The 13,855-nt window shown below is 43.8% G+C and overlaps 1 protein-coding gene across 1 annotated transcript in view; it reads right to left on the reverse strand.

The window, feature by feature from the left end:
- The window catches only part of LOC147106355 (sodium-coupled neutral amino acid symporter 1-like), a 28,969-nt gene extending 25,767 nt beyond the window's left edge, over positions 1-3,202 (reverse strand). The window contains exon 1 of the mRNA XM_086009730.1: positions 3,094-3,202. Coding sequence (XP_085865856.1) covers positions 3,094-3,202 — 109 coding nt within the window. The remainder of the gene's footprint in view (positions 1-3,093) is intronic.
- Positions 3,203-13,855: the final 10,653 nt, after the last annotated feature.

Genomic DNA, 13,855 nt, shown 5'->3' on the forward strand with positions numbered 1-13,855 from the left:
ACTCGTCTATTTTGTTACGAATGCTACGTGCATTCAGATAGAGAACTTTCAAAGATCTTTTGTGACACTTAGTTCCTGCTTTTGCCCTTTTTATTACTTTACCTTTTACTCCATACCTTCTGCCCCTTCCTGACACGCTCTGGTTTTTAATTTCCCCGCTGCTACCTAAGTCTATGACCTTCTCTGTTGTCATTTTTATTATTTGCTCTCTAGGAACCTCCCCCCCACTAGTTAGTTTAAAGCCCTCTCTACAGCCCTAGTTATATGATCCGCCAGGACTCTAGTCCCAGCACTGGCCAAGTGAAGCCCGTCCCAACGGAACAGCTCCCTCCTGCCCCAGTACTGGTGCCAGTGTCCCAGGAAGCAAAACCCATTTCTCCCACACCAGTCTTTGAGCCACGCATTTAACTCTCTAATTTTATTTGTCCTAGCCAAATTCGCTCGTGGCTCAGGTAATAATCTATTACCCTTGTTGTTCTGCTTTTTAATTTGGCCCCTAGCTGCTCAAACTCCCTCAGCAGAATCTCCTTCCTTGTCCTATCTATGTCGTTGGTACCAACATGGACCACGACAACTGGATCCTCCCCCTCCCACTCCAAGTTTCTCTCCAGTCCAGAGGAGATGTCCTTAACCCTGGCACCGGGCAGGCAACACAGCCTTCAGGACTCTCGCTCTCGGCTGCAAAGAACTCTATCTATCCCCCTAACGATACTATCCCCTACCACTACAACATTTCTTTTAACTCCCCCCACTTGAATGGCCCCCCGCTCCACGGTGCTGTGGCCAGGTTGCTCATCCTCCCCCAGTCCCTGTTCCCATCCTCACAGGGAGTAAGAGCCTCGAACCTGTTGGACAAGTGCAAGGGCTGCAGCTCCTCCAACACTACCTCCTGGATCCCCGTACCTGCCTCACTTCTAGTCACACCATCCTGACCCTGGCCACGGACTACATCTGAATTAATTAATCTAATTGGTGTGAATACCTCGTGATACACAGAGTCCAGGTAACTCTTCCCCTCCCTGATGTGTCTCAGTGTTTGAAGCTCGGACTCCAGCTCTTCAACACGGAGCCGGAATTCCTCGAGCAGCCAACACTTACTGCAAATGTGATCACCGTGAGCATCAATGGTGTCCACCAGCTCCCACATATTGCAGCAGCAACACATCACCTGGTCTCCCATTCTATGTAATTAATTAAATTTATTAATATTATTCTTAAATACCCTCTGCCCCGATTCTAGATGGTGAATATCACACCTTAGAAACTATAAACCAAAGAGATTTAAGCTTAAAAAGGGAGAAATACTTACCAACCAATCACTTACCCGCTTTCTGGTGACGTCACACTTGGATTACTTTTTACCTCTCTCCTTCCCTCCGAGTTCGGAGACTGGTAAACCTTACCTGGTTTCTGGGCCTTTTATAGCCCCGCTCTGCCGCTCGAGTTTCCCGCCGACGCTGTGAGGCCTTACCTGGTCTCTGGGCCTTTTATAGCCCCGCTCTGCCCATAACCTACACTGTTTCAGCGAATTTGCAAAGATGCTCATCTTATAGAATAAGACAGTTATGTGCTTTCTGCCATGTCTGATCTGTTCTAGTTGTTCAATTTATTATTGCATTTAATGAACGGAAAATTGAAGGAAATTAAAAACCACAGTCAAATCAGGGCTGCTACTATTTCAGAAGCAAGGGAATTAGGAGCAATGACAGAGAAGGTTTGTGTTTCCCCTAAGGTTCCCCACCACAGTAAAGTCTTTCAAGGGGAAGGCAACATTAAATACAAAAGGCTAGAAATTCGGTGCATTTGCGCCTCGTTAGCGACCCCGGGTGGCACCGCTAACGACTCCCGCTAAATTCAGTGGGAGTTTAGCAGTGGTGGTAACCGGTAGCGCCCCGCTCCGCAGGCGATGACAACATCATCACCGTGCGCAGCACCCCGTTTACACCCCGCCTGCGGGAACGGAGCAGCAGGAGGCTCGCGGGACACTAAGTAAAGGGGAGGTGGCGGGCGGGGGGGAAAAAAAGAAATCGGCTAACTTACTTGTCGGGCTGCAGACACGGCACCCTGCTCCCTGGTGGTCAAGGTAGGGCCCCGCAGAGTTGTGGGCTTGGGCCCTCCCCTTTAAATGAGGGGGAAGAGCCCTTCCATGTGGCAGCGCTACGTAGCCCAGTGCGTAGCGCTGCAGAACGCAAAGCCCCGAATATCGGGGTTAGTGCTCCAAGACGGAAGTGGAGCGCTTGAATTAGCACTCCACCTCCCTCTTGGGGCACTAAAACTGAAGTTAGCAATCGCTGGCGCTATTTTTAGCGCCCAGGCAAAGTTAGCGAAAATGGTCGCTAACGAATTTTTCCCCCTATGACTGGTAAATACTTTGTCCTGGTAGTTTCTTCTTGTTATTTTAAAAAAGCCCAAGTTACTCTGCTGTGGTTGGAGAGTTGCCTGCCTGATTCGAGGGCTGATGGGCAGCTTGTCCTTTCGGGTGGGCGGCAATCCCAGAGGGTCAGCCACTAAGCACGACCCTGTTCTAGCACCTTAGGGGGTGGGCTGAACAGATTGATGTGGGGCGGGGGTAGGTTGGGAAGTGACGCAGGGCATAACTTAAGGACTTTGCAGGAGCACGGAGGAGCTGTAAGTAGTGCTGAAGTCTCAAAACTACCAAATCAAGAAATTAATTATTCCCAGACGTGCTTCCCTTTCATTTGTGCTGTACCGGCCATTTCCCACTCTGTACCATTCATAAGTAGTGAGCAGGCTCCTTGCTGATGCTGACTAAAACGGCATTGAGGTCCTAAAGATATCACAGGACCCCAATTTGCATGGAATAATGAGGCTTCTAGTGGGAGGGCTGGCCGCCTAAATTGAGGCCCACTTGAAAATCGCGTCGGGCCAGAAGTTTATTTTACGATTTATGTCTTGCTATCACCTGTCCATGCTAGAAAATTGAATGGTAGCGAGCCCCCAAAATGTGTCATGTGTAGAATGTGAAAACGAAATGCATAGAACAGCAGACTCAAAAATAAACTGAGGAACTAGTGCTCTGAATGTTAACATAACATACGTGACTAAAAGGTCCTTAGTTTCTTTAAGTATTACCTCCAATGTTCTGTAACGATGTTGATCCAAATACAGCAAGTTTCCCAGATTTACCAAACGCTAGTTCTCCCAGTGTTTCATAAACCATGGAATCTAAATGCAGGAACATTTTCACAGATTAAAAAATTCAGCTTTTAATATAAAATTTCAAAATGCTCAGATATTTTCTCCAACAATTGCTCATTAGCTGCTTTGGAATCGTGTGTTGTGATTGTACTTTTTCCATTTACAATATCTGATTTCACAAATTACATGCATGAAATCTCTGCATTCCAACAATTTCATTAATATTGGTGAAAAACATACTTTCCCCCAGTTTGGTCCAAAAAAGAAATATGTCTGACCCACTGTATCTCACTTGGGAGGAAGAGCACAAAAAACGCTTATTAAATCAATTCTATTTTAGTGTTGGGTTTTCTGTTTACGCAAGTTTCTTGCTCTGCATCATTTTACACTCTAGTACTGTCGAGTACATCATATCAAATTTCCTGGCTCTCAGTTCAATCATCTGATCTTGTAACTTTTCTCACCTATGTTCAAGCACAAACTGATTTGAAAAGACTATTTTTGTCCTGGATTATTGATCGTGATTCAGATATTCCAAGCAAGTAGAGGCTAAATTACTGAGGAAACTACATTCTTGAGTTAATGTAATTGATAGGTTTTAAAATATATAAAACTGAAACAGCTTTTAATTTATGGCGAGTATAAAGGTTCAGTGTTTTAAACCATGTTATAAATTAATTAATAATTTAAGAAACATGGACCATTGCCCTAGTTTCTGGTTACTTTTCGCTTGATTTCTTTCCTTCAAAGGTTAATTTAATTAGTTGAATTTTTTTGAGAGCTATTTAATTATGTTGCACATTCCTGATGAGAAGTTCTTTTGTTCAAAAACAAAATCATGACAATCTTTAAAAATAAGACTTCTGTCTCAGTGGTACTTGAAAGCATAGAAAGTTCAGGCTCCGGCACATCATAGAAATTTACAGCACAGAAGGAGGCCATTCGGCCCATCTTGTCCATGCCGGCCGAAAAAGAGCTATCCACACTAATCCCACGTTCCAGCACTTGGCCCATATCCTTGTAGGTTACGGCACTTCAAGTGCATATCCAAGTACTTTTTAAATGTGATGAGGGTCTCTGCCTCTACCACCCTTTCAGGCAGTGAGTTCCAGACCCTCACCACCCTCTGGGTGAAAAAATTTCTCCTCAACTCCCCTCTAAACCTCCGACCACTTACTTTAAATCTGTGCCACCTGGTTATTGACCCTTCTGCTAAGGGAAATAGGTCCTTCCTATCCACTCTATCTAGGCCTCCTCATAATTTTATACACCTCAATTTGGTTCCTCCTCAACTTCCTCTGTTCCAAAGAAAGCAACCTCAGCCTATCCAATCTTTCCTCAAAGCCAAAATTCCCCAACCCAGGCAACATCCTCGTAAATCTCCTCTGCACCCCCTCTAGTGCAATCACATCCTTCCTGTAATGTGGTGACCAGAACTGCACCCAGTATTCTACCTGTGGCCTAACTAGTGTTTTATACAGTTCAAGCGTAACCTCCCTGCTCTTATATTCTATGCCTCAGCTAATAAAGGCAAGTATCCCGTATGCCTTCTTAACCACCTTATCTACCTGTCCTGCTACCTTCAGGGAGCTGTAGACATGCACTCCAAAGTCCCTCTGATCTTCTCAGTGCCCTACCATTTATTGTGTATTCCCTTGCCTTGTTAGCCCTCCCCAAATGCATTACCTCACACTTCTCCAGATTGAATTCCATTTGCCACTGTTGTGCCCACCTGACCAATCCATTGATATCCTCCTGCAGTCTGCAGCTTTCTTCTTTGTTATCAACCACACTGCCAATTTTTGTATCATCTGCAAACTTCTTAATCATACTTCCTACTAGTCAATCATTGATATATACCACAAACAGTAAAGGACCCAGTACTGAGCCCTGCGGAACCCCACTGGAAACAGCCTTCCAGTCACATATGTGTGCATTTTAAAAATATCAAAAGTGTGCAAATCTTAAATACAGCCAATGTGGTCTCTGACAGGGTTTTTAAACATGCAAATAACTGCCGAGTATGGCCAAAAATAAACGGGCTAGTTTCAAAACCAGAACTGAAGATAGTTTTATTGATAGTTTATCTAAGCAAGGAGTCCTGAAAGCACAGAGCAATTTAACAATTAATTTTAAGTCACCTCACCTGTTACGACTGAAATCTGGAGCAAAAGGTGAACAGAATACAGTGACATCAGAGTGACACCAATTAAAAGGAACCTGCAGAAGAAAGTGAAGTAAAACAAATGTTCTTTCTGTCCTGAATGTAGCTACATAGCTCGTTTACAGATTTCTTTTGTTTAAGCTTTGAAAAGAAGACATTTCTGGCATAACAGTAGACAAAGATAAGCGGGCTAATTCTGACTTTGGCCGATAGTGTAAAATAGGTGATATTCATTCGGCCGCCCATTATACATCTGTCCCAAAATGAAAATCGAGAGATGTATAACACACGGTCAAATCGATATTGGCCATTTTACACTAATGCCCAAAGTCAAAATTACCCTCAAGTACTTGTTATGATTTTTTCCTTGATGATTTTAAAAAGGACGTATTATTCTGGTGAACTTCATTTCACAACCTGCTTAATTACTACGTGAAAGAAATAGCTATGAGGCCAAACTGTAATTTCTGAAATAAATTGGCTGGAATTTTCCCCTAAAAAAAACGGGTGTGTTTGGAGCGTGGGGGCAGTTAAATTGTTAAAAATGGGGTTCCCGATCTGATCCCACCTCCCTCCCAGTGGGCGGTACGTCAATTAAAATATTATAATGAGGCTGGAAGCCTCTTTATTAACGTCCATTTAACTGCATGTGGACGGGTTTCACACAATTCGTGAAGACCGGCAGTTAAACCGAGGCGGGATTGCTGCATCCAGGAGGTAAGTGGCTTTATAGCTACCTCCTGGATCCAGGGTCCCTGCCTAGTCCACCCCCCGTGATCGGAAATCCCCTCCCCAGGCCGCCGATCGCCTCCCAAGGCCTCCGATCTCCACGATGAGGCCTCCCCAACCAAGGGGCCAGCCACAATCCTCCAGTGGCTGGCCCCGATCCTCTCTAACCGCACCCCCCCCCACACTGATCCTCGACAGTCGATCCCTGAACCCCCCCGCGCTGCTGATCCCTGACAGAGCCAGTCTATCCCTGACCCCCCACCCCTCCTCTGCGATCACTCCCCCGGACCAACCCCTCGCTCCCTCTCCACATCTGCAGGCCCACCCGCCCGCAGCCAACCAGCCTCTCAATTTGGCTGGCTGCGGGCGGGAATCCGAGGCCTCACATTCAAATCAGGCTCCGATGTTAAAGTCAGCAGGGCCTGCGGGAAACCCAGCCTCCCGCCTGCCTCAGAGGCCCCTCACCCCCAACCTGCCTACTGCCAGAAAATTCAGGCCAATGTCTTACCCTGGATTCCTTTACACAAATCCATTAACTTTCTTCACTAAAAGGTCAAAATATCAGCCGTATAGAAAGTCTGTTATATTTATTGTAATGTGGCACAACCATAATGGTTTGTCATTACCAATTTTCGTCGTAAAATCTGATGCTTGTTCACATTGCAACAAAAGCCCCAACTATAATTTTTACATCAGATCTTGAGATCGGCAATTAATAATGATCAACCCTAGGTCATATAACCTGCATAAAGGTGATACCCAGACACCAGACTTTACACAGTGCAACACAATGGTCTACATGTATATGGAAATAATGGGGTAAATGTTTGTCTTCACCGCATGGGTGGTAATCAGGCGGAGCACGTGACTTGCCCATTATATAACAAGCCATTGATTTCAAATTGAATGAAAATTGGATGGGTTCTATTATGAATGGGTGATTCGCTCCCCTAGATTACCATGCGATGAAGACAAAAATTTACAAAGTTTAATCATTACACTCTAAGGACAGCTCCTAAACTCAGTTGTCAACTGTCCTTCAAAAAATGGGGGGCGGGGGGGGTGGGAAAGTGACTTAAGCTTCATTTATTAAGGGTACACAAACTGATGCAAACTTCAACTGAGGAAATCTCCCCTGTGCTTATTATGGCAGTGTGTCACTTTGCACAAGCAGAAGTTATTGCTAGCGGGTTCCTTTTCTGATGTGAAACAGTAGCTGCCTCTGGCATTGTTTAACAGCTTACGCGTACACTCACGTTAAGTGTCAAAACAGGCTAAAGAAAAAACCCACAAATAGCAACAAACCATCTGACATACAGTAATGTATGCACACTAACGGTAAAAGACCATGTGTGGTTAAATGTTATCTACAAATCCAGGCAAAAGGTCAGTAAAGCACCCGCAACAGAAGACAGCGAAGATATTGGGGGTAATTTTCACTGGTGGTTGTGGATCGACCGCCTGTTATTCCAATGAAGTCGATGGGGAGGAAAATCGAGCATGGTTTTCCTGAGAGAAATCGTGAGCCAGGGGATTGCACTTTTCACCAAGCGGCCAGCCTCTCACTTTCTGTGCGGGGGCAAAGAGTAGGAGGTGGTGAGGGGGGTGTGGGGGCTGTTGGGGAAGGGGGGATTGAAGGATTGCCACAATATAAAAGCATCATGCAGCTGTCATCGGGAATCCTGGGGTCAGGCAATGAGCACACACAGTGGGCGGGTGCCCGCACCAGTACTGGTGCAGCTGGGGCACCTGCTGAGGAGGGAGGGGGTGACATTGAAAATTGCAGCATCAACAAATCGCTGTGCCGTAGGTCCGGCAGAGGAATCATCAACAAAAACAAGATTCACCCTCTTGCACAAAGGCTGCTTTCCTTACAGTAGCCGATTGTTTTGTGACCGGCTCCACAAGGAAACCGATCGTAATCCTGCGAATTCTGCTTCCACCTTATTCAATCTTAAACTTTTTAGCACTGCGGACCAGATTAGTCATCTACTGAACTGCGGAGCCATGTGTGAGTGTACTCTTTCTGTGCTTCCCATGTTGCTAACTGTCAAATAATGACCCAATGTAAACCCAGCTTTTTGAGAGGTATTGCTACCTCCAAAATGGACATTGGGAGCATGAAAGAAGAAGGCAAATAAAAAGTTTTTTTTTCTATTTTAGAAGACCAAGGCAGAGAAAAGATAAATTAGGTTAGAATAGGTAGCTGCCTGTAGAGTTCGGTTAAAATTATCCCCAAAGTGTTTGAAATGTCTTATTTTTAATTAAAGTCATATTCCAAATCCTTATTTAAAATTGTATCTTGAATTTTTCATTTGAGTAGCTTTATTACTGTTTGCTTCAGTGTCACCGTATGTGAACTGAAAGCTTACAAAACTGGCTGTCCACGTAACTAGGAGAGCCTCTAAACTTGACAGCAATGTAAAGGTGAATATCTTTCAATTTGTTTTTGGCACAAGTAGATGCAAGAGATAATAAAATGAATATACTAAATTTTAGAAATTTTGATTGTGAAGTCATGTGGGTTGAAATGGAGAGAATACATTGGGAAAATATGCAAAAAGGAAAATGCCAAACAAAAATAGAATACTTTGGAGAATGTATTGGAAAAGATGCAAATTAAATATATGTCATAAACAAGTAGCTGGTTAATATCAAGGCCTTGAACTTAGTGGTCAAATAAAGACAAATGTTTTAAGAGATTTAAGAAACAGGCAGGACGGAAATCAGGCAATATATAAAACAAAAAGTGCTAAAAACATAGGCCGGCAATTTAACTTGGAGGCAGGTAGGGAGCGGGCTGGTGGGGCTGGAATGTGGTCGGAAAACCCAGAAGAACAGGTTTCCCTCAGGCCCCCCCGAATTTAATGGCAGGGCCTAATTAACATTTTGCTTCTCTATTTCCCACCTGCAGCTAGCCAGATGGAGAGACTGTCTGTCTGTCAGCGGGTAGGCCTGCGGCATTAGGCCACAGAGCGGAAGGAGGGAGGGGGGATCGGGGCGGTGGGGCAGGGCCGGAAGGCTGGAGATCGTCGGAGGGCACGGAAGGATGGAGATTAGAGAGGTCGGAACGATGGAGGTTGGAGAGGGGCCGGAAGGCTGGAGGTGGGGGTCGGGGTTCGGAGGCCAGAGGGGGGATTGGAGGGCTGGGGGGGGGGGGGGGGGGGTTGGGGTCAGAAGGCCGGAGGGGGTTCGGAGTCAGAGGCCTTGGGTGGGAGGGGGGGAAATTGGGGGAGGAGGAGGAGATCAGAAGGGTCAGGGTCGGGGGGGGGGGGCGGTGGTGGTATCCTATCGCAGGGAGTTGGCGAGGCAGGAAACATAGAAGATAGGAGCAGGAGTAGGCCATTCGGCCCTTTGAGCCTGCTCCGCCATTCAATGAGATCATGGCTGATCATCCAAATTCAGTACCCTGTCCCTGCCTTCTCCCCATGTCCCTTGATCCCTTTAGCCTCAAGAAATATATCCAATTCTTTCTTGAATATATTTAATGAACTGGCCTCCACCGCCCTCTGTGGCAGAGAATTCCATAGGTTCACCACTCTCTGGGTGAAGAAATTCCTCCTCATTTCAGTCCTAAATGGCTTACCCCTTATCCTTAGACTATGACCCCTGGTTCTGGACTCCCCGGCCATCAGAAACATCCTTCCTGCATCTAGTCTGTCCAGACCGGACAGTATTTTATAGGTTTCGATGAGATCCCCTCTCAATCTTCTAAACTCCAATGAGTATAAGCCCAATCGACACAATCTCTCCTCATACGTCATTCCTGCCATCCCGGGTATCAGCCTGGTGAATCTTCGCTGCACTCCCTCCATGGCAAGAATGTCCTTCCTCAGGTAAGGTGACCAAAACTGCACACAATACTCAAGGTGTGGTCTCACCAGCAGGAAAGGCCCTTACCTCCTGGTTCCAGCAGTCCTCTCCTTCCTTTAGCTGGCGGGTTCCCCCCCCGAATCCCGGGAATTAGGCCAGCCAGAGTTAAATTTAAAATGGAGCTTCAAAATGAGGCATGCAGCCTCATTATAATATTTAAAGTGCCAACCCGCCTCTTGGAAGCAGGTTGGCCACTCATCTCCCGTCCCTCCTCTGTTAAAACCGGATGTGGGCGGGTTGAGGTCGGGATTCAGATTTTTAACATTTGAACCTCCAACCCGACCCCAACCTACCCGTTTTTGGAGGGTAAAATTCCCCCCATAATCTATGATGGAAACGGAAAAGGGGCTAACAAATTGGAAGACATAAGGAAAAACAAAGATTTTTACGTGTTCTTAACAGACAACGCATCAAAGAACAAGTGGAACTCCTAAAGATTAGCGAGGTGAGTTAGCAGAAAAGGAAAAAATGCACACAAGTATTACAATTTATTTTTTTACAACACCTTCTCCACTGGAGAATGATGGCATTCCTTTAACAGAAGCTGGGAGCATAGGCGATCTATCAAGAGTTTCTTGAGAAAATGGAGAATAATAATGAAATGGTCATTAAAAAATTGGAGAACTTGAATTACTCATAAGTTGAAAAAATGGAATACATTCAGGAAGACATAAGGCAATGCAGGCTGAAGGAAAGAAATTGGCGTAAATTTTTAATTGCTTATTAATCATTATGGGTGATTACATGATCTGGCACTCTAAGTAGGGAGTACTTAAGTAAAGGCACATCTTGGGAAATCTCTGGTTGAACACCCACAACTTACCAAGGTGTGTTCCCTGCAAGGGTTGCTCCTCACTGGGAATGCCAGATTTTGGAATCAAACTACAGTGTCACAGCAGATGATTAACTTTGTTACAATTATTTTAAAATGTCAAAAACATGGGTCCTTAGAATTATTAGCCAATTAGATTAACATCTATAAATACAAAGTCATTGGAGCATATTAGAAAGGAAGCAATTCAACAACATTTAACATGAGTAGGCAATAATTCTAAGATAACGTGGGGTAATGAATGGAAACAGCAAAAGTAGCTGTTATTAATGGCAACAGTTCCAATTAGGCAGTATCATCTGTTGGAGTGCACCAGCATTCTGTCTTGGGGCCTCGGATGTTGACAATAGTTATAAATAATTTTGATGAAGGCATTAAAAGTGGAATGTAGAAGTTTGCAGGGTATACCTATTTATCAGTAAAAGAGGTTCAGCGTAACATTCAAAAAGCTCCATAGAGGCTTAGCAACTGGACAGGTGAATCACAAATGGTAACTAAAGTTGAGAAACGTGAGGTAATACATCTATACTGGTATTAAAATATGAATGGAAAATGAAGGTTATATCATTAAATAAGTTAAGTCAAGAAAATGAGCTAGTTGTAATAATTTGCTGAACTAAAAGTATTGTCATCGAATAAGACAACTGTTGTAAAGCCAAATAAGATACTAGGGGTGTGCATTTAGATCCTAGAATATAAATACAAGGAAGCTTTGTTAACACTTTGAGGTATTAGTGAAATCACAGGTGCAGTAATGAGAGCAGACATGGTCAACATTCTTAAATGATGCAAAAGTGGAAACGGTTCATGAAAGAGCAACAAAGGGATTTAGGCAACAAGGCTAATGCCAGGTTTATGATCACTAAGTTATGAAGAAGGGATAAAAAGGGATATTTGAAACAATGAAGGTAAAGTGAATGCAGAGTGATATTTTGTGAAAATCATAATAGGTGCACCAGGGAACATGATTGCAAACTGAGCAAGAATAAAAATTAGCAAATGGAATTGATTTCTTTAATTTTCGAGTCCTTCATTTATTGAATTGACTGTTGCTTAATGCGAAGCTTTAAAAGGAGAGCTGGATCAATTTTTGATTCAGCAAAAAGTAGGAGGATATTGGGCTGGGATACGGAAGTTATTAAAAGTGGTCATTGTGGGTCCTTGAGGGAGCAGACTGGATAGGCTGAATAGTCTCTTTCAGTTCCTCCATTCTTAAAACAGTAACAGATGTGTGTAATAAAAACAGAAAAATGCTGGAAATACGCAGCAGGTCAGGTAGCATCTGTGGAGAGAGAAACAGAGTTAACGTTTCAGGTTGATGACCTTTCGACAGAATGAAAGCTCATCGACCTGAAACATTAACTCTGTTTCTCTCTCCACAGATGCTGCCTGACCTGCTGAGTGTTTCCAGTATTTTCTCTTTTTATTTGAGATTTCCAGCATTCGCAGTATTTTGCTTTTGTACAGACGTGTGTAGGTGACTTTAAGGCACTAGTTCCATTGAGGGATTAGATACCATTATAAACTGCAAGAGGCAAACCCTCATTTAAATCGATGTCCTATAATCCTTGAGAGAGACTTTCTAGTTTCCATGTGAATAGCTAAGTGTATTCAAGGACAGTTGTTAGGACATGTGGCAAGTACCGAGTGCAGTCTTGCTTTCTCCACAAATACTAAGACGTGTTATTCATTTTATGCACCCGGTAAAGATGAAAGTTTGAGTGGATTTTCTGGCCCTGAATTTAATGCTACCTAATGAGCTGCTCAACATTCAATTAATTTAGATGTATCCATTACTCTCCATTTGTTTCTGATGTGTGTATACACAATCCTGTCACCTAGGTTCATTTGCTGAACATTTTATTAATTAAACCAACATCTTTGAATAAACTCAGCAAATTTCAAATAACTGTCCCGATTGAATAATTCAGCATTTAAATCAAACTGTGTACCTTCAATTAAGCTTAAAACTTAATTTCCTCACATTTTATATCTATTTACTTTGCTTTACTGAGATCACTGACGTTCTCTGTGAAATGCTACAATACGACCCTATAAATATGCTTCTTGGCCTTCACACAGTTCAAAGTGAGCAGGATACAATTTATAATGAGAAAAAAACTGCTACACTTTGTCACGATACTTTGCACCGTAAATATCCAGTGTATCCACATCCAACACAGTTCGATATCATGAGTGTATACAGAATTACTCCCAAAACATCACAGCAGTAGGTTTTCTGATTAAATGCAAGAACAGCAAGAGAAAATGTCTCCACACAATTGTGAATGTGGTATGGATAATCTACATTAACAACATCTGAAAAGGCATAAATGCATTCTGAAAGTTTCAGACATAGTTTGAAACTCAATACCATTGTGACAAAAATATCATCTGCAAACAACCAAAATGTTGGCAATCAAAAGAACCTGGGATGGCAGGAATGACGTATGAGGAGAGATTGGGTCGATTGGGCTTATACTCGCTGGAGTTTAGAAGAATGAGAGGGGATCTCATTGAAACTTATAAAATTTTAACAGGACTAGACAGACTAGATGCAGGAAGGCTGTTCCCGATGGCGGGGGAGTCCAGAACCAGGGGTCAGAGTCTAAAGATAAGAGGTAAGCCATTTAGGACTGAGATGTGGAGGAATTTCTTCACCCAGAGAGGGGTGAACCTGTGGAATTCTCTACCACAGAAGGCAGTTGAGGCCAATTCATTAAATATATTCAAGAAGGAGTTAGATATATTTCTTAAGGCTAAAGGGATTAAGGGATATGGGGAGAAGGCAGGGACAGGGGACTGAATTTGGTTGATCAGCCATGATCTCATTGAATGGCGGAGTAGGCTCGAGGGGCCGAATGGCCTACTCCTTCCTGCTCCTATCTTCTATGTTTCTATGTAACTATACTAGACAACAGAGCAATGCTGCGAGGTATTCGTTTGAACAGAACGAGCTAGAAATTGGTCTCGGGCGATATCAGATCAGCCGCCCGTTATATGCAGTGGCTGATATTCAGTTGCATTGACTGCAATGAAAGCGACCGTCAGACGCTGCGTATAACGGCCCGGACGATCCGATACCACCCATTTTGCGC

This window comes from Somniosus microcephalus, chromosome 16, assembly GCF_052327205.1.
Source record: "Somniosus microcephalus isolate GS21.2 chromosome 16, FLI_Smic_1.0, whole genome shotgun sequence".
In the NCBI taxonomy this organism is placed as follows: domain Eukaryota; kingdom Metazoa; phylum Chordata; class Chondrichthyes; order Squaliformes; family Somniosidae; genus Somniosus; species Somniosus microcephalus.